At 43.0% G+C, this 21,857-nt stretch overlaps 1 protein-coding gene across 1 annotated transcript; it reads right to left on the minus strand.

The window, feature by feature from the left end:
- Positions 1-14,568: 14,568 nt before the first annotated feature.
- lrrc38a (leucine rich repeat containing 38a) lies at positions 14,569-21,291 on the minus strand. Its single transcript, XM_031876419.1, has 2 exons — positions 20,396-21,291; positions 14,569-15,060 (listed from the first exon to the last, which is right to left on the minus strand). The coding sequence occupies exons 1-2, from the start codon at positions 21,021-21,023 to the stop codon at positions 14,813-14,815; spliced, it is 876 nt and encodes a 291-aa protein (XP_031732279.1). The 5' UTR covers positions 21,024-21,291; the 3' UTR covers positions 14,569-14,812.
- Between the last annotated feature and the right edge of the window lie 566 nt (positions 21,292-21,857).

The following is a 21,857-nucleotide window of genomic DNA, read 5'->3' on the forward strand; positions in this document are numbered from 1 at the left end:
ACCTCAAGCTCAACCTGGACAAAACTGAGCTACTGTTCCTCCCGGGGAAGGGTTGTCTGCACCAAGACCTGTCCATCACCATTGACGATACCGTGGTGACGCCAACTTTGACTGCGAGCAACCTGGGTGTGACCCTGGACAACCAACTGTCATTCTCAGCAAACATTGCATCGGTTAGAGTTGTAGAGATTCCTGCTCTACAACATCAGGAGGATTCGCCCCTTCCTCACTAATGAGACGCGCAGGTGCTCATCCAGGCTCTTGTCATCTCCCGCCTGGACTACTGCAACTCACTACTTGCCGGAGCCCTGGCCACCAGACCTCTGGAGCTTCTCCAGAAAGCTGCAGCTCGCCTGGTGTTCAATCGCCCCAAGTTCTCCCACACAACTTCCCTTCTCCGTTCTCTACACTGGCTCCCTGTAAGAGCTCGCATCCAGTTTAAGACTCAGGTGCTAGCCTACAGGGCAGTGAAAGGAACAGCTCCTTCCTATCTCCAGGCCTTGGTCAAGCCCTACACCCCCGCCCGACCACTTCGCTCTGCTGCCTCGGGGCGATTGGTTGCCCCGTCGCTCACAGGTCCCTGCGGCCGATCGACCCGGTCACGGCTTTTTTCTGTCCTGGCCCCTCAGTGGTGGAATGAACTCCCCCCTGACATCAGGACAGCAGAGTCGCTGCCCATCTTTTGGCGCAGGCTGAAGACTCACCTCTTCAAGAAGGCCTACCCTGAGCCTTCCACTTAGCACTTACTTAGCATCTATTGTATTCATACTAGCTTATTGCACTTATTGCATTCGTTTGTTTCTGCACTGTACGTTGGCTCTGGTTTATGTTCTTAGATGCTTGTTTGAAGAAAGGAGATGCACTTATGACTTCTGGTGACTAGTTCTCTCGAAAACCGCTGTTGAATACACTTATTGTAAGTCGCTTTGGATAAAAGAGTCTGCTAAATGACTAATGTAAAAATGTTTTTGTTATGGCTGTTGACAGTATTTTCTGATTTATAGAGTGATGCGAAGAGATATAAATTCCCTCTGTAAAAACCTTTGACTCTAATATGTCAACAAAATGAAACAGGAATTTTGAACCTGGCTTTATATTCTGGAAATGTATGCAAATTTGCTCGTATTCGAAAAGAGGATGCCTCATTTTCATAAAAAGAATCGTCTCAACATAAGTAATCAACTGGGGAAGTTTCATGCTGAAAAACCGAGCTACTGTAAATATACTCAGTGAAATGTTACCTTTACTTTTTGACATTTCTTTTTAAATATCCTCTGTGTGTCTCTGTTTTTTGCTTTTTAAAATTATCCAACATTGCCCTTTTCTACGACATGTTGCAAGAAAGAGCATAATAAAAGTCACAATCCAGCACCCCCACACACATCAGTAGTCCTGGCAGATGTGAATCCTTTACTTCACTACCACAAGCACAAATAAACCCCCGGCCCATTGGTTGTCTCTTATGTCACTTTCCCACATAATCCAGAGCAGGGCAATCTGTTCTACCTCAGAGATCCACTATCAGACATCCACATCTGGATGAGCCGTCACATCGTCCTGCTCACACACCCAACAGAACCTGAATGTTATGATGTGGTGTGTACACCGACCCAAACGCAGACACAGGACAGCAGAGTTCTTTCTCAAACCAGGATTCTTTAATTATCTCAGGCAGGAATAAAACAGGAAACAAACTGAATGTCAAAGTTCTGAGGCGGCCAGGTGCCAATAGTCCCTTCTCTCTCTCACCTCCGAATCCCAGAGAGAGAGAGTGCCGCTCCCGTTCCGAGTGGCAGAAAAAGTCGGCAGGATGCAGTCACATGAAACGGAGGCGTGCCCACCCGCACCGCTCGGGTCCGAGCCGGAAAGTGGCTCTGTCGCTCTGTCTCGCAGGCAGGCAGGCCGGCAGGCAGGCCTGTGTGACACCCGAGGCTTGACACTGGACGGCAGGTAAGTTGCAGACAAACAGGGAGTCAGAACCAGAACTTCACAGAGTGAAAACGAACAAACTGTTAGATCCGGGGGTTCTCTGGCCTGATACGGGGCTACCTACTGACTCAGCTAGGATTACAACTAAAACCGTAAGGGACTGTTTTAAGTGGACTGGTCACTAGGATAACCATTCAGAACTCTTGTTAACATACAATAGATTTAACCTTTTACTAATTCAGCAAATGAATTCTCTTGAGAAATTTACTTTAAATGCAGATTAGATATTTATTGCAGGATATATTAGCAGGAGCACAGCTACAGCTCACATAAAATAATACTATACTCGATTCGATCAGGTTACAATTTCTTCACAGGTTCTACTCATTCATTTTCGATGCCGAGGCGGCTCGGTGGAGCTGGATTCACGATGTAATAAAAAGTCCTTTTGGGGTTTTCAGGAGCGAAGGTCCGGCCGAACCTTCGGCTCCTCCTGCGCGGCCAACGAAGTCTGTTCAGCGATCCCTCAGGCTCAGTACAAAGTCTTTAGGGCGGCTGTGTCCATCTGTTGTCTGGTTGTTAAAGTCAAACAGGGGGGAGAGGAAAATCTCCGTCTTTCAATCTTTGTCCAGGAACGGCTGTCTTCTTTCCGTGAACAGAGACGAAGTCCTCCGATGCGGTTTGTTGAGCGAGGTCCAGTGTTTCCTCCGTGGAGCACTTGGGTGGCTCCCGCGTTGAATCCCGTCTTGCTATTTGCAAGTCTCTCTTTTTATAACACTTTGAGCTCTCTCTCCCCCCTCCTCCCCAACACTCGGCATGTGATTTACATGACATCATTGATTATGTGTGTGTGCTGCGAACAACACCCTAACTTTCTGTGTGTGGATGTTCTCACTTCCTTAATGTTCGAGCGTGTTTCAGGTTACACCCGTGGATATGTTCGGACATCACCCCAACATCTGTTATGATCTCATCCTTTAAGGTCCCCACCCTGCTTACATCAGCTCTTTCTACCCACACACAGACTTCACTTTTACTCAGTTACACATACATCATTATTATCAGTTTACATTTGTTAAATCACTTCATTATTCTTATGTTATACATACTTGCTTTAAAATGATTACTAGATTTCATCCTTACTCGTTATATGCTTCGTGTCCCTTTAGCCTACTTTCATATCGAACTGTATTCCTTCATTTAAGGCAGCTTTCCTGGGATCTCAACCCTCTTTTTTGACAAAACTTACGGGGCCGGAATACCAGGTAGGGTAACGGATGGACTGACAGATGGGACGAGAATGACCGGAGTATTTATGTCGGCTGGAGATGATCATGGGAGATGAGGTACAGCTGTGCCTACGGAGAGAGGCGCGGCAGTAGGCGGGACTCGGAGGAGGACACTACTGAGGGACACAGAACAAAACACAAGCACGTGGCAAAACAATAACAAACAGCCAGGGGAACGACAGCCCACATGAGGAGAGGTGATCGAGGAAAACACAGAGGGAAACACACCAGGGTTAGACATACATCCTCACACTGAAAGGATTCTAGTAACTTTCATTCTAAAGCTCACCAGGAGGAAACACAGTCATACAGCGATTCACACACATAATGGTGTACACTTGCGTGTAGGTATGGTTTATAATCTAGCAACATGAATATCACAGCAACTATATGATAGAAATACTGGTGCGAATTTAGGGATGTATCGTCAGTCGGACCATCATTTTGGTCCAGATCTAAATATCTCAACATTTATTGTATGTATTGATAAAGATATGTATGGTTTCCCTAATGGCGACAGCGATGCTGCCTCCATCTAAGTGTCAGAAGGGGGAAAGGAGAAGAATAGCTGGGTGTCGTCAGCAAAGCAGTGGTAAGAGAAGCCATGCAAGTGTTTGACACACCAAGTTGATCAAACTCAGTGACTCTCTAGGAGCATGGAAGTGTTCAGGAAACGTCATGGTAGAGACAGAAGGGACAATCTCACAATCTATGTGGGCTGTTGTGTTTATTTAATGAGTAGTGTTGGGAACAAAAAGGAGCATGTTTGAGTTATCGGTAAATTTGAAAAACTAAATTATTGACATCAATAGAAATATTAATGTCAGTAAGATTATTAAAAATGATTAATAATAATGGGGCACCACCCAGAGAACAGGGACCAATAACCAACCTATAAACTAAGTCTTATAATAATAATAATAATAATAATTAGTATTAGTATTCACTCACAATGTCAATAGTCAACATACTTGGTGAAAGAGCATGAAAAAAGAAGAAGGGGGGAGGCAGATCCTTAGATGGGACACAACACGGTAACAGCAGTATGACATACAACAGTAGTTTTGAACAGCACTAACAGAACTCGCCAGTCCGAGAACAATACAGTAACTCAGGGGCGTTGTTAGGCCTATTTTAGGGGAGCTGAAGCCCCCCTAAAATGTTCTTCAGCCCCCCAAATAATTTGGCATTATTGGCTTTAAAAAAAACAAAAAACTTTTTATTTATTTATATTTTGGTCATGTCATTAAATGAAACTATTGTTTCTCACATGGACAAGTTATTTATAACTCGGTAACATGCTACATATGTGCATGCGTTCTGGTTTGTATGTTTTCTCCCCCTTCAAATTACAATCCAACAGCCTATCATCATACTGAACAATATAAACCCCGGGCACTAGGACCTTGGGGAGGCTGCTACGCTGGCTTTCTCACTCTGCCAAGTAACGTCTCTCGTCAACAAGGATTATAGCCAAGGAGTTTAGCTCAAAGTAAATGATGCACGGAGTGAAATTGTAAGTACAGGTAGTTACAGAATGTGGCTATCTGTAGTTGTTAACGATTGTTACCTGCTTAAATTTAGGTTTACTTGAGGCAAATGAAAGGGAATATTGTAGTGGGCTATGTTAACACTAATGTTAAATTTTATTTTTGTTAATAAACCTCACACATGACCTGATGAAATATAATTATGGGATGACAAAAAAGAGAAAAAAGTACCCTTCTTTAAGCAAAAAGGAAAATGGCCCTATTCTTTAAAGAAATGACGTCTAACACTATTCTACGACCTGGCACCTGGTAAAAAGCTGTGGTCTTGAAAATGCTTCCCACTCTCCCACTGCTATGTGTTACAGGCAGGTTGGCTCACTACCTGTAGTGGTGACAGTCAGAGCCTGGAGCTGCAGTGACCACAGTGGAGACAAACAAGAGGCGGTAAGTAGGTCAAGGCCCGCTTCTGGATTCAGACTGATGTGTCTCTTCACTAACCTAGAAAACTGTGAGAGCAAAGGCCAGAAAGACCGGAAGACACCACAGTGTCCTCACTGTAAATAAAGGGTATTCAATTCAAATTCAGCGAGGTCCAGTTAGAGAGAATCTCCTCATACAAAGGTTCGGAGCATCACAATAATGTCTAACTATGATTTAGTCCCTTATATGTTGAATTAGACAACATATGTCTGTTGTTGACTACATACAGACATTAACGTCTGTATGTAGTCAACAACTGACTGTTGAATAAAGAAAGTCAAATTGAATAATATCTCAACAATATTTATTGTCAGTTTTCAAATTAAAATGAGTGAATTATAGGTACTCTAATAATAAATAAGTTTCTTCTCTCATTTCAAGTAAAATAAGGGCTGGATTATATAAAAGAAGACATAACAGAAAGCTTTAGAAAAATATGACTCTTAAAATAAAGTTCATTCAGGTGTGAAGTGATTCAATCAAAAAAGCCACGATATCCATATTCTTCTTATCTTCTAAAAAGATAAATCAGTGTTCATGATCTTTATCTGTGGTTATTAAACCACTTGTTTCAGCTCTATTCTCTCTGTTAACATCATTGTTGGGCAATAATTCATGTGTTAGGATTCTGATCATATTGGGCTCTTCGATTTTTTAAATTTTCATTTCAGATGTGAGTGGGTACGTTTGCTAAACAGAGTTATGCTTTGTCTCGTAGTGTCGCTTCATATTACCACTTTTATTAATCGTCACGGTCTCTGAACATGTGAGACACACTGGTTTTAAACTGCCCGTGGGAAGAATGAACCTATAAGAGTCTGTCTCTGTGTTTATTTCTCTTTTTGGAAAACACCATGTGAAATAACTTCTCTGACTCACGTACTTCTCTGACTGTTGGGTCTCTCTCCAGTGTGTGTAGTCATATTTAGCATCTTATTGCAATTATTCATCTGGTATAAATATTACCTGTAGGCAGAACAATAGCAGAGAGAAAAATAAAAATAAAATGTTCAAACGGCAAACTACAGGTCCTGAACGAGGAGGTGTAGAGTAGTGGCGTAAATGTGATGCAGAGAAACCCTGTATGGTATTTCATTTCCCAGTCTGTCTGTTTTAAATACTCACCTTCAGACTGTAATAGAAGACATCATGATTAAAGTGTAGGACAAAAGAAACAATATCATTCACTGAAGCCATGATCAGTGGAAAGTCTAGGTGTGACCCCTCTTATAAATGTTCCTTAGTTACCACCAGTTTGCACTGATATTTGTGAAATGGACTGTTTTTACAATGAGGCAAATTTACCTCATCTAAATATGTGCAAATAACACAGGAGCACTGACACCGTGTTTACTTGGTGCTGCAGTTCAGGGTGCACTTATTTTTTCTTATTTGTGCAGGTTTAACAGCCTCATAAGCCGTGCAATCTTTTTGTGAATTGGGCTCTTGGAATTTGGACACTAATTAAATGCATAGCTACTGTCTAATAAAGTACAGTATAGTAAATATAGAGTGGTTTCAGACACAGCCCAGGACATGCATCTGTTCAATTATAGATGTGAAAATAACACCACAGCACCACCACAACACCTAAATGATGCTAATGCCCCGGACAACATAGCTCCCAGGATCACTGAGCCACTCAAACTCCTCCACCACGATAAGGTGGCGATTCGCGGAGGAGCGAATATATTTATATATATTTATATTTATATAACGGATGTAAATTCAAATGAGTCAATGTTGACTGTTGGTTGACATGAGACCCGATCAGCAGGCGCCTGGGTGAAAGTCATGTGTTTGTTTTGACTTCAGCGGAGTATGAATAAAACTTAATTGTGATTAGTAAAAAAACAAAATCGTAGTCCGGAAGAAAATATGTTTCCCTCTAAACGTACGGGAGCGTTTTCAATCTCCTCCGTTTTCGGTGCTCGAAAACTCTGCATAGTGTGGATACTCAGTGTAAAAGTAGCAAAACATATGCGTTTTCAAATGGAAACGGAGTAATGTGGACATGGCCTTAGGACCCAGGGGAATGTAGGTGAAGCAAGGGAACCTGGAGGGTGTCTGTACCGTGGCAGAAACCTGCATGAGGAAGTTATGCTAATAAAGAGTTGCAGTTAAAAGCAGTTTGTTCACTCGTGCTTATATGTTCTTTTAAAATCACGACAATATGTATTTTGATATTGTCACGTTTGATCCTGTAACGAGACGATCGCATGTGTGTGTGTGTGTGTGTGTGTGTGTGTGTGTGTGTGTGTGACAGGAGGGACCGACGGTGATGGAGTGAAGGGGGGTTCCGGACCGAGGGTGTCACCCGGGGGGAGCGGCAGCAGCACGCCACACAAACACAGCTCTTCACCACTCATTGCTCGGTTCTTGTGTTAAAAATGTCCGCTTAATAATAATAAAAAAAACTGCGTTAACGTGCTATAATATAATTGTCGGCGTTAATTAATGAATGCGTTAACGCGATAATAACGTGTTAACTTGCCCAGCACTATATATATATATATATATATACATACAAACATCGTTGACATTCGTTTTTTAAGTATACATGTATTGATGTAGGGAGGTTTAATATTGGACATACAGAATATGCATGACTGTGATATTCTGCAAAGTTATAGACAACGGTCGTTTTTTATCCACCTACAACCCTCAGTTGAGCGTTTGATATTGATGTATTATTAGCAGTGTTTTGCTGTCAACATCTACTGTGTATAGGTCCCATAGCTATCTCCATGCTATGTAAAGCAGCAGACCCTGCACATATCTTGCACATATCTTCTAAAGGTTGCCAATATCAGTGCAGGAAGATCCTGGCTGGGTGACCTGATGTCCTTTTAATTAACTCTAAAAATGTCTCTGTATTTGTGCTTTTTTGTGTTGTCAGAGAACAAGAGAGAGCAACATCCTCAGATCTGGCAGGGACTCTGTGTTGCTCGAGCAGGTTAACAGTTGCTCATGCAGTTTTATCAGACAGAGCAAAATGGACTTACAGCATTCACATTTCAAAGCAAAGTATCTTCATTGTCTCTTTTCAGTTATCACACCTTTGTTTCACACACTGAAAAGTCCTGATCATCTGCAGTAATCAGAACACATAAAGCCCTTTCAAATTGGAGATTACAAATCTAGTTGGCACCCAAGTAACTGCACTCTATCACTGGGAGTCTTTACAGGCTGACAGAGCCTCTGTCGACCACTCAAAACCCATAAAATAGACCAGCACTGCTCTTTTGTTGAGGTTCATGGTCCCATATTCTTCAAGACAATTGAAGTGGGCAACAATTACTAAAACAGCAAATTGGCCTTTGACAATGAACTAACCAATTTACATCGAGACTAGAGTATGTCAGAAGTCCCATGTAATCTTCGTCAGACATATTCTGAGGGGAAATATGGGGCAACTGATGATCGATGCACACACAATAGATATGAATGTTCCTTGTCATTAGATTGAAATATTCAATTTAATGAATAGAGATACTTCCATATACTACTAAAAGGTTACATAAATGAGCTCATCATATCTGAAACTGGGCTGCAGAGTGGTGTAGTGGCTAGCACTGTCCCCTCACATATAGAGGTGCCCGGGTTCGATCCCCGATCCCGGGCAGTGGAGTTTGCATGTTCTCCCACAGTCCAAAGACATGCAGTTTAAGTTATTTGGAGACTCGAAATTGCCCGTAGGTGTGAATATTTGTCTGTCTCTACATGTGCCCTGCGATAAACTGGCAACTTGTCCAGGCTGTACCCTGCCTTCGCCCAATGTCAGCTGGGATCGGCTCCAGCGCCCCGCGACCCTGAATAGGATACGCGGTTTGGATAGTGGAATGAAATATCTGAAACCATATGGAATATCACCCTTAGTGCCATAAACACCATACAAATATGGAAATAGTGTAAAGCCATAACTTCTTGATGATACCTCCAACCTTTTTATCAAATCTCTATCAATAAACCTGTGAGAGGAAATTAATGACAGCCATGGACCTGATCAAGAGCACGACTTCTAATTTAAAGATTATTGTGGATGGGAATTTAAATTCAATCCTTGGAGATATTTGAAGCCAACAGACAGTATAGTGGCTATTGTTCATCTTAAGGCACTTCTGGCTTCAGCTTTTGGTCGTGGTGGTGGCTCCTTTGCTACAACCCATGCGTGTTATGCTATCTCTATTTGGCATTCCTTTATTAAATAGGCAGCTACAATATAATTCAACTTGTGTATGAAGCATAATATCATCTATATGGTGCTAATTCAGGTCTGCCCTGTTCTATGTGTCTTCAAGTGAATCTACAATATCTAGTGGGCTGCATGTTGCGCACAACACTGGAACAAATGTAATTTGACAGGAAGCAAAGCAATAATTGTGATGGAAAAGTTTACATTTTGGATGTACAGTATATAAAATGTAACAGTAAATTTGCTCAAGTACTGTAGTACAATTTCAAGGTACTTGTACTGGTTACACTTTAGTATTACCATCATTAATCAATGTTAAATTGATAGTCGATTAAACTTTAGTTAATAGTTATTTTACTGTTAACAAACAATGAAATGGTAATTATTGAAGTTGACTGATTATTAGTAAGGTTAGTTAGATTTGAATACAATCATCCACACAAGGCTTTACAACAAACTGTTTCAGCTGGCTTCCACCAGTCTCTATGTCTCTGGGTCTCTTGGACTTCTTTCTGGGTAAAACAAAGGTTGTCAATATTAGCAATAGATTTTCAAACTCTTCAATCATCAGCACTTCATATACCAGTGATTGCATTTCACACACAGATGAATAGGTTTGCTGATGATACAGCTCTTTGGGGAATGAGTTCCTGTAATGATGACAGCTTACAGGAACAATGTCTCATGTGTGATTGACTGGTGCAGCAATAACAATCTGCCACTGAATATCAACAAAACTAAAGAATTTGAGTTGGACTCCCATAAAAAATCAGGGAGAGCTAGTACCACTGGTCATCAACAACCAGGTAGTAGAGAGAGTGGATCATTTCAAATTCCTCAGGACTACAATCTCCTCCTCCCTGACATGGGAAGACATATTTACCAACATCCAGAAGAAAACCAAAGACTGTTCTTTTTAAGACAGCTTATGAAATGTGGGGTGTCAAAGATTGCAATGTTACAGTTCTACAGAGCAGTAATAGAAGGGGTGCTCAGCTTCTCAATAACTGTATGGTATGGCAATGTTACAGGCCACAAGAAAAACACTGATGGAGAGAATCAGCGCACAGCTTCAAAAAGAATTGTCTGTGTACTCACCACCATGTCTGAGCTATTCCACATCCGCATCCAGCTGAAATGTTCGAGCATTTCATTTCACCCACCATTTTATTTAACTTAAACACTTTACCTGCTCACTTGAGGTGAGCGTGGATGACAAGAATCTCTCAGTATAGTGTTTTTAGACTTAAGCGCTGCTTTCGATACAGTCCATCAGCACATCCTCATTAGCGGACTACACAAGTGTATTGGTCTCTCTGGCTCAGTTTTCCATTGTGTTAGGAAGTAGCTGCCCAGTAGAGAGTAGAGACTATCTGTCTCCGTTGGTAACCATGCAGGTTTCCTCAAGGCTCCGTTCTGTGACCTGCGTTGTTTAGTCTCTACATGCTGCTACTGGGAAATGTCATCAGACAAAACATGATTCATTTTCATAGCTATGCCGATGATCACTCAAATGACATCAGCCCTATTGATACAATTAGTTCAATGCATTGATCATATCAAATTGTGGATGTCAGATCATTTCTTGCATCTGAACAAAGACCGAAGTTATCGATAGAGAGAATCATCAGAGCAAAGCTCCAGAGAGAGATGCTGTGCCCATATTCAAAAATCTTGTTCTTCCAGACCCTGATTTGAATTTTGAATGTCACATCAATAATCTCACTAAAACTGCCATTTACCACCTTAGAAATACTGTTAAACGTTTTCCTCCCAGGCAGATAATAAGAGACTTATTCATCAGAATCAGAATCAGAATCAGCTTACGCATACATGGAATTTGTCTCCGGTTTCCACTCCGCTCTCAATGTACAAACACAAATTTACAATAAACAAGACAATATATATATAAAAAATAAAAAAGGGCAGCAAAAAAGTAGAACGGATGTAGGTATAGACATTTAGCTATATAAGTATAAAAATATATTCAAGAGAAAAAGTGTATATATATATATATATATACATGTGAACATAAACCTATAGACAATGGCATGAATTATAAGTGGTGGTAATAGTGCAGTATAACTTATTTATTGTTCATGAGAGTGATGGCCAGTGGAAAGAAGCTGTTCCTGTGTCTGGTGGTCTTGGCGTACAGAGCCATGTAGCGCCTACCAGAGGGGAGGGGTTGGAACAGCTTGTGTCCAGGGTGTGAGGGGTCTGCAGAGATCCTTCCAGCCCGTTTCCTGACTCTGGAGGTGAACAAGTCCAGGTTGAACGGCAGGCTGGAACCAATGATCCTCTCTGCAGACCTGACAATCCGTTGCAGTCTGTTCCTGTCCTGTTTGGTGGCTGATCCAAACCACACAGTGATAGAGGAGCAGAGAACAGACTGGATGATGGCTGAGTAAAACAGAATCAGCAGCTCCTGAGGTAGGTTGAACTTCCTGAGCTGGTGCAGGAAGTACAACCTCTGCTGTGCCTTTTTCCGGATGGTGTTGATGTTGGAGGCCCACTTCAGGTCCTGGGAGATTGTGGATCCCAGAAACTTGAAGGTCTCCACAGCAGACACAGTGTTGTTGTGTATGGTGAAGGGGGGGCAGTGTTGGGGGGCTCCTCCTGAAGTCCACTGTCATCTCCACAGTTTTGAGCTTGTTTAGCTCCAGGTTGTTCTGACTACACCAGAGGACCAGCTGTTCAACCTCCCGCCTGTACGCAGACTCATCACCGTCCCTGATGAGGCCGATGACCGTTGTGTCGTCTGCGAACTTCAGGAGTTTAACCGTTGGGTCCTCTGAGGTGCAGTCGTTGGTGTAGAGGGAGAAGAGCAGTGGGGAGAGCACACACCCCTGGGGGGCGCCAGTGCTGATAGTCCGGGTGCTAGATGTGATTTTTCCCAGCCTCACCTGCTGCGTCCTGTCAGTCAGGAAGTTAGTGATCCACTGGCAGGTGGAGGCTGCACAGTGAGCTGGGAGAGTTTGGGTTGGAGTATTGCTGGGATGATGGTGTTGAACGCTGAGCTGAAGTCCACAAACAGAACCCTTGCATATGATCCTGGGGAGTCGAGGTGTTGCAGCATGTAGTGCAGTCCCATACTGACTGCATCATCCACCAACCTGTTTGCACGGTAGGCAAACTGCAGGGGGTCCAGCAGGGGCCCTGTGATGTCCTTCAGATGGGTCAACACCAGTTTCTCAAAGGATTTCATGACCACAGACGTCAGCGCGACGGGCCTGTAGTCATTCAATCCTGTGATGGAGGATTTCTTGGGGACCGGGATGATTCATGCTTTCATCACTAGCAGGCTCGATTACTGCAATGCTCTACTTTCTGGTCTACCTAAGAAAGCTATAAATCAGCTACAGATTGTACAGAATGTAGCAGCAAGTGTAGACCAGACAAGACCAGAGCAGAAGGAGAACACATCTCACCTGTCCTGTCTGTTGTATTTCTATTTGTTGAGCACCGTGTGTTGCAATTTTGCATAGAAAGCGTTATATGAATAAATAAAGTTTAAGTTTAGAATTATTCACATAATTAAAGCAGCTTTTCACAAGATTTTCATTTTCATAAGTCTCTTGCATGTCCATGAAGGAGAACCTCATCAGTCATTTACCTACATGTGGAAATAGTTTAAACATCGTGGAGCACAATGTATGTTAACAATGCAGGGACACACATAAAACAAGATTCATGAATGAATCTATTGCCCCAATGCATGCTGGGACGGTTCACAGCACATCGCAATCAGACAATCATATGAATGCTGCTGATGGTTTCAACCTTCTACTCCTTTGACCTTTTTCAAAGCAGGCCTGATCAGTCCACAGTCAAAGCCATGTAAGAGCGCACTGCAAGATTATTTCATCCAGGACTAACAACTCAATCCTCAAACTGATTTCAAAGAATCTAATTAGGTGGATGATTTTAGCCTGATATCAATGTTTTAGCCAAAATGAGTCCATTTACATTTGAAGAACAGGGCCAAGATCTCAGCCCCATCCAACAGGTAAGCTATTGATAAAACAAATATAAGTGTTTCAGTAACTTGTGAAAACCAAATGTAAAATGGACAGAAGTTAAACATTCATACTGTATAATATACAGTAAACTGCAATTGTGCCAAGTTACCAGGATCAGTTTTGAGTACATCTTGAGGAGCAAAATAAAGCTTTTGTTGTAAATACATCAGAAAGCTAATTTTCAAATTCACACAACAGGTCTTTCAACAACGAAGATGCTATTGGGCAAGGCACTTACTCACAAGTTGTACCAGTGGACCCTCTCTGTAGAGGTCTTGGGAGGTTCTGAACCACTGAAAGCCTGCGGAATTCTACACAAACCCTGTCTTTGTAGCCCTCTGCACTCTGGGTAGGGTCTGACCAAAAACATCAAGAATGTTCTACAGTTACTGGACATTATTTTTGCAATTACTTTCCAAGCACAGCTCAGCTGCTTTGACTGGCCTTGACTATGATTTATTAAGAAGATGTAAATAAAGTTGTGGGTTCTGTCACTGTTGGCGACTGTGGCTAAGTGGAGAGCAGGGTTGTCCTTCAATCAGAGGATCGGCGGTTTGATCCCCAGCTCCGCTAGTCGCATGTGTCTCCCGTAGCTGTGCCTACGGTGTGTAAATGACTACGTCTGATAGGCAGGTGGCACTTAGCCCCTGCCATCAGTGTATGAATGGGTGAATGATGATATGTAGTGTGAAAGTGCTTTGAATGGTCAGAAAGACTAGAAAAGCGCTGTACAAGTACAGTCCATGTACCATTTACCATTTGTCTGATATGTCAGGATCCAACATAAAGTCGGCCATGTCACGGCAAGAATGTATGAAACTGTGATCGTCTCATCTGACACAATGACCATCTCAAAAGACTAAAGCTTCCTGTAGTCTGGTCCTGCCATAAGTCACAATTTATTTTTGTGTTGGTATATACATTACAGACCTGTGTGGACCAACAGTAAAGGAATGGCTTGTTACTGGTCAGCTCCCACTGGGAGACCTTTTCTTAATGGCACCACATTGTAACATCTGTTGGATGTATTTGCCTTGCAGTGTGCAGTGACGTTTAATGATCTCAGTCTTAATGACCAGGACTGCAGACGCATTTTTCAAGAATGGCGTAACAGTCAGTACTGTAGGCAGTAGTAGAAATTGCTACATTCTGTGAATACAAACCTGCTCACAGAGATTCAAGCCTCTCTGATGTTTTCCAAACCGGTCTCTGATTCTCATGATAGCTCAAGTGTGATTTTGGTTTTGACAAGGTAAGAGCTGTCTTGATGTGGCATTTTCCTATAACGCCTTTACTCCACCGCTTCACCACAATCTCTCTTGTGCTCATGTTTGGTCGAGTTCTGAGCAAAGGTTTAGTAAGAAACACTTGCATTTGATAACTTCCTTCCCCCTTTCTTTTCCCCCATCAGTCGTTGCCCTCTTCCTCATCTCCTTTGCTGCCTTTGCTGAGGCGCTGGAAGCAGTGGACTGTGGAAGCGAGGAAGAAGCTGGCCACGATGGCCGCCACTGAGACGGAAATACCAGAGAAGATGACGATGAGGTAGTCAGTGAGGGTGAGGGCACCACGGCACTCCCGAAAACTGTCTTCAGAGAGTAAACTTAGGGGAACACGACGCCCATCCAGAGGCAGGGAGCACTCTATCCCCTCCATACCTGGGAAGAGAGACATCAACAAGTTCATAATAATAATAGTAATAATACATTTTATTTATTGAGCGCTTTTCATAATTCTCAAAGACACTTTACATTAAAATCATCATATAAAATAAAGCTATACACTAACATTTTAAAACACATAATATCGGTCACACATTAAAAGCAGTTTTGAACAGGTGGGTTTTGATTTGAGATTTGAATATGGGAAGGTCAGTGCAGTCTCGGATGTGTTTGGGGAGAGAGTTCCAGAGGGAGGGGGCAGATATGGAGAAGGCTCTGTCACCCCATGTCCGGTGCTTGGTCCTGAGTGGAAGAGACAGGAGGTTGGCATCAGAGGAGCGGAGCTGACGGGATGGAGTGTGGTGGTGGAGCAGGTCGGTGAGGTAGGAGGGGGCCTGATTGTGGAGGGCTTTATGAGTGAGGAGAAGGACTTTATATTGGATCCGTTCTGGGACGGGGAGCCAGTGGAGGTTCTGGAGAACAGGGGTGATGTGATCACGGGAGCGGGTATGGGTGAGCAGACAAGCAGCAGAGTTCTGGATGTACTGGAGTTTATTTAGGATTTTGGATGATGTGCCGTGGAGAATGCTGTTGCAGTAGTCGATTCTTGAGGTGATGAAGGCGTGGATCAGAGTTTCAGCAGCAGATGAGGAGAGTGATGGGCGGAGACGGGCCATGTTTTTTAAGTGGAAAAAGGCAGTTCTGGTGATTTGTTTGACGTGGTGTTCAAAGGAGAGGAATTAACCAGCTGACAGGAACCCAGACACTGGACTTCCTGCTTACAAGGGTAAATGTGTCCGTTAGGACTGAATAGAGCAATAGAACGAGGGGTGGGCCGAATGGTTAAAGCTCATATCACATAACTACAACAGTTACGGTTCGACCCCTCTCCACTGTGACAATGTTGAGGTAAAATAATGATAAAGAATTATGCTGCTCATGCTACAAATGAATCTACCAGAAACGTTCACTTGCACGTTTGATTGCCAACCACAAGGAGTTGTTAGATGAGGTTGCATTGTTTTGTTTTAAAAGTTGAGGTCGGTACAACTTCTTTTCCCCTGATGACCCCGATGCTGTTTTCCATGTCCCTCTGCTGTGGCCCAATGGGGTGCTGTGTTCTCAATTAAATGAATGAGAGGGCGGCATTTTTGAGCTAATGATGTTCGTATGTACACAATGTGAATTTATGGAAAAAAAATATATATAATATTGGCCATTGATGATAAAGCAGGACTTAAAGAAGTAACCAGATCAGTGTAAGTGGTTCAACATAAGTTATCTAACCAATCATTGCAGCAATGCAACAAACCAATGGTTAACTGTATTCCTATAATACAGTTAATATACAGCTTTCACATGCATTGTTAGAAACTAAAGGTTTTGAGAGTCGTTGACTCAAACCCCAAAAAAGTTTGAAAAACAGCAAATGCATCCTAAAAATCAGACCCACTGTAATATTCTGCCTGACACCTCATAAAGAGAAGCTTTGTGTGACTGGACATAATATTACATGATATGTCTGGAGTAACTAATGACATGTCTTCCACTTGATCCATTGAATAAACAGGCACAAAGACTTTATGGCATTTATATATATATATATATATATATATATATATAAATATATTAGATCTGCTTTTACATTTGAGCCAAACAGTGACAGAGAAAAACAGCTTATACAATGTTGCTTAAGCTGTATTTGCTGTTCACCCACACAGTCGTGTAACAAAAACACCACAAAGACACACACACACACACACACACACACACTATACTCTAAATTACAGATTCCTAAAGTTAACAAGGGTATTGTCAAAACAGCAGTAAAGCCTTACTCTAACAGCTGCAGACTTGTAATGATCAGGGGTATGCGTATGCATATGCCCCACACTTGTTGTGTTTGGATTAACAACATGCAAAATTCAAAAACTGTGTGTGCAACAAGGATGAAGAATGCAGTACATGCATACTGTGCACGAAACAAGCTTTCAGTTTACTTTTCTAGCGCATGCATAGCCTGCTTGTCAGTCTGTGTGGTGGGAAATTGTGAGCTGCACGCAGATGTCGTCTCGGACCCCTGTGATGACTTGAGCAGATTACTAAATGTACATAGCACTAACCCATATGGTCACATGGATGAGGAACCATGAATTAGCCTTTCGACAGTGAATGTGTCAGTGAATGTAGTTGCTACTGATCCAGGTCTGTGCAAGTTCCGTGTGCTGCTCATTGTTTACAGATGCAAGACTGGAGTTGGAGTTAAGAGACGATGTGTACTACCGGAATGTTTCACAACTAGCCAGTTACAAAGCTCATTTTGAACCAATAAAAAGCGAAATCATCGTCAGACCATAGCCGCTGGGTTCCCAGATTGCATTTCAGCTAATGGGTTCTGCCTCTTTTGCTCTCCACACAGACTGTCTACCTGCATTCAACCAAAGACAGGTGATTGCTCAACACTTTTCGGACTACAAATAGAAATGAATTTAGCACAAACCAGCTGATACACAGTAAGCATCGTGCTGTCAGGGCCCCTGGGGCAATTGTGTGCTTTGCCCAGTTGGTAAAGCAGCCATGGTGTTTCTGTAGCTGCTGTAGTCCTGAAGCAGAGCTACATTGTTTGAGGTGGTGCGTGTACTGCTTGGGTTTGCCTGCAGCATATATGGAAGCTACCTGTTTGGACTTCATTGCTGAGCTGTAACCCCCTAACGCACCAATAGTAATCCAGCTTCGCACCAAAACATATCAAAATAGCAGAAACCACAGGAGGTATTACTATTATTATTTTTATTATATAGCTATTTTGACCCAAAGGCTAAACTTCCAATCTAAAAACTGACTCTTTTGTGTATTGTCAACAAATATCCCCCTGGGGATGAATAAAGTATACATCTATCTATCTATCTATTTGTTTTAGTCTCTGCCAGCCCTTTGTAATGAAGATGGCGTTTCTTTGTGCTACTAATGCACTGTAACTCGAAAACATTCCGTCCACTGCACTTCCATCTCATCCTGATTCCTCTGTAGCACTGCTGCACCCAGGAGTCACGAGACATCATTGTCAAGTGTTTGTGTGTGTGTGAATCATTGTAAGACCAGAAGGGGTTTTCCACATGAAAGGGGACTCAGTAACCTCATCACTTGGTGATATTCCAGTCACGTGGCGCTACAACATGCTCACATAGACTGACACACACACACACACACACATATAGGTCAATAAAAAAAGGATCAAAAACACAAACACGCAGACATTAGCACATGAGCCACTGAACACAATCACTAACATATATATTTACAAAGGAACACGCAGGAACATGAACACATGTATGTTCATTCACATGGGCAACACGTGAATACAGACATGAAAAAACATAGCAACACAAAAAGCGTGTCCACAAACACATGTACATGTTTACACAGGCAGAAAGAGTTGTTTCATGGAGTGTGCATATACAGTATGTGTGAAGTCAGGTGCATGCACACAAACACACCCTTCTGAATGTAGCCAGGAACACAGATACAAAGTGACTGCAAGACGTCTTCTAAAAAAAACGTGTTTATTCGCTCATTTCCAGAAGCCATTTAGTCTAAAACAATGTGTGTGTGTGTGTGTGAGTGTGTGTGTGTGAGTGTGTGTGTATGTGTGTGTGAGAGTGTGTGTGTGTGTGTGTGTGTGTGTGAGTGAGTGTGTGTGAGTGTGTGTGTGTGTGTGAGAGTGTGTGTGTGTGTGTGTGAGTGTGTGTGTGTGTGAGTGTGTGTGTGAGTGTGTGAGTGTGAGTGAGTGTGTGTGAGTGTGAGTGAGTGTGTGTGTGTGTGTGTGTGAGTGTGTGGGTGAGTGCTGTAGCTGTGTACAGTGTCTTTGTTGTGAGGAAGGAGTCTAGACCTGGGTGACTGGTGTCAGTGTTGTGGTGTCACAGCATCAGATGTGGTGCTGAATAAAGCATATGTTGCTTGTTCACCATTGACCCGACAGATACAAACAGTGGGGGATTGTGTTGACAGAATGTAGGTTGCCTTGTAACTCATTCTTATTTAAAACTCCAGAACCACCACGGCCCAGTTAAAAACCAGCAGGCTGTGTCATTTCCACTGCTACACTTTGTCACTGTATTAAAAAATGGGTCGTTGTTTTTTAGTGACCTCAAAGTAAAAAGCAGGAATGACATATTACTTTTGGCATATTGTCATACAATAAATTACCAGACACCAAAAGTTCTGGGTCAGTTGTGCAGCTGAGATGTTTTGGTCTGTGTTTCTGTGAACAGCAGACTAAACCTGGTTACAACATGAACTGGTAAAATTGGCATGTTTACTAACTTGTTTTGCCTGCAAAGGTTTGTGATAGGAGCAATGGTTTCTAATGAGTGCTGGGCATTGTTGAGAGAGTTAGGATAATGAATGAGAAGCTGGGGTCAAAACTCTTTGCTAGCATTGTCTCTTCGAACACATCGCAGCATGTAGAATGGACCATAACATGACATGAAATGATGTGCCGTATATCTGCAGGTGTGTTTGCATTAATTTATCATGTCATCATTTCTAAGCATGTAAGAGATGATGTCATGGATATGGTATAGCCAAAGACTGCACGTCTTTTAGATCAGACTTCCACAGAGAGGAATATACTAGTGTATGGTGTGATCCCTGTCTCTCATACCAGCTACAACATCATGAAAATATCCTGGAAAATGATCTTTAGAAATGAGTGGGAACCCTGAAACTCCAACGGCTGATGCATGCTGGGATATACAGTTGAAAGTTATAAAAGTGGGTATGTAATGAAAATAACAAATGAAAGTGAAAAAAATGAAATCTTCCCAAGAGGATAAATAAATAGAAAATAATCTTCTCCTCTTATTGAAGTGGCACCTAAGAGGTTTAAATGAGTACTTTGCACAATCTATAGTGTAGTAGGTACAGTTGGCCTGTGTATCAGTATTTGTTTCTGCACAGTTGATGTTTTTGGTTTAATAATACAACGTGAGTTAACTGTGGTGTACGGCTTGCACAGAACGTAAGCAAATATTGTTCCAAACATAAGACAGAAGAGAATCAGTGTACCTGTGATAAACATGATGAAGACATTGAGTTAGTGAAGATAAACTACATTTATCTGTCCAGAGAAAATAATAGCACTGGCTTTTTGATGAGGAACAATAACACTTATTATATATATATTTGTATGTAATACATGAATTTCAATCATCAAATGTGTTGCTACGGATCGATCAAATATTACGAATAAATGTCCGGGAAGTGATTGGATTTCCTCTACTCTGGCATGGGACAAAGACTGAGTCTCTGCTGTAAGGAGCTTATGTCTTACCCTGTGGGAGCTTGTGGAGGTTCTCTGTCAGCCACACAAATAGTTTGGCAAAGTGGCAATTACAGAGCCAAGGGTTGCCCTCCAGACGCAGCATCCGGAGGGAGGGCAAGGATTCAAGAACCATGACGTCCAGCGCCATGAGACCATTCCTCTCCAGCTCCAGCTCCCTCAAAGACGTCAACCCCGTGAAAGCATCCCTGCCTACCATGTTTAGGTAGGGGTTGTTCCCCAGTCGCAGTTTGATCAGACTCCTTGACTCCCCAAATGTTCCTGAGGAGATTTCTGTCAGGTTGTTGCTCCCCAGGTCCAAGAAGACCAATCTAGAGGAGGTGCTCAGGGTCCCTGGCTCCAACTGGGAGAGAGAATTATTCCTCAGGTCCAGGTAGACCAGATCGCTGTAGAGGACCAAGAAGTCGGAGGGGATCCAGGGAATCCAGTTGTTGGAGAGCAGGAGACGGCGAACATCCAGAGGGATGGAGTCTGGGACTCTGGTTAGACCTTGGCTGGTGCAGTCCACAGTGTGGTGGTCCGGACACAAACAACTGGATGGGCAGATGTGGCCTCGCGCAAGCAAGGTGGAGGAGATCAAGGCAAGGAAAGGCTGCAGCCAGTTAATGCATGGTATCATTGTTGAGGGGGCGGCAGCATTAAATAGGAGGTGGGGGGTGAGGGGGTGTCGACAGGGGGTGAGAAGAGAGGTCAGGGACACGGACGGATAGACGGTTTCAGATCACAGGAGGGGAAGGGGAAGGAAAGGCCAGACGATGTTGATGGTGTTCAGCGTGGTGCTGGCATCCTTCCCTGCTCTCTGCCCTGCAAAGCGAGAACAAGCCGAAAAGCCATGGAGTAGCGAGGGAGCGTTGTATTCCAGGAGATCATGTAACCAGCAGTCTGGATCAAATGGCAGCCTGCTGGCTTTGAGGGAAGAGAGGGGAGGAGCAAAAGAGAGAGTGTGCAAGAGAGCAGGGGGGGGGGGGATTAACACTGAGGTAAATAGAGACTAACGAACCAGAGGCGAGGGGGGCGGGGTTAGGGGGTAAGCCATGAGACATTTGTGTCTGTGTGGACTCTCAGGAACAGCCCTCCATGCCTCATTAGCCAGCCACTGAGGTAAACCAGCTGCCCTGTCATCAGTCAGATCAGTGGAGCAGAACCACAGCGAGTCCTCACTGCCTGAAACCCTATCGGAGCTCCTTTTTCACCCAACAGACCCCAATGTGTGAGGATTCCATCACCATCCATGACTCACATGTGACGCAGTGTCCTGGACCACTGTTTCCCCCTCTCCCTCCCTGCCTCCTCTTTCAGTCCCCTTTTTTCTTTTTCTCGCCTTGGCTTCACTCGCTGGATGGGGATGGAGAAGAGCTCCCGTCACCATGACAACGTGTCCAAAACATTTGCCTGTAGCAGAATTTGCAGACATACTGTGGAAATGTCATTTTGGAAGGTGTTCTGTAGCTTC

The sequence above is a fragment of the Anarrhichthys ocellatus genome, unplaced genomic scaffold (assembly GCF_004355925.1).
Source record: "Anarrhichthys ocellatus isolate YVR2014 unplaced genomic scaffold, GSC_Weel_1.0 scaffold108, whole genome shotgun sequence".
Classification (NCBI taxonomy): Eukaryota; Metazoa; Chordata; class Actinopteri; order Perciformes; family Anarhichadidae; genus Anarrhichthys; species Anarrhichthys ocellatus.

Bases quoted from the DNA above. Each gene is read 5' to 3' on its own strand.
- lrrc38a (XM_031876419.1), bottom strand. From the start codon at position 21,023: ATGATACCATGCATTAACTGGCTGCAGCCTTTCCTTGCCTTGATCTCC. The intron at 15,061-20,395 runs GTAAGACATAAG...CTCTCTTCCCAG, and splicing joins CCTCCACAAGCTCCCACAGG to GTATGGAGGGGATAGAGTGC.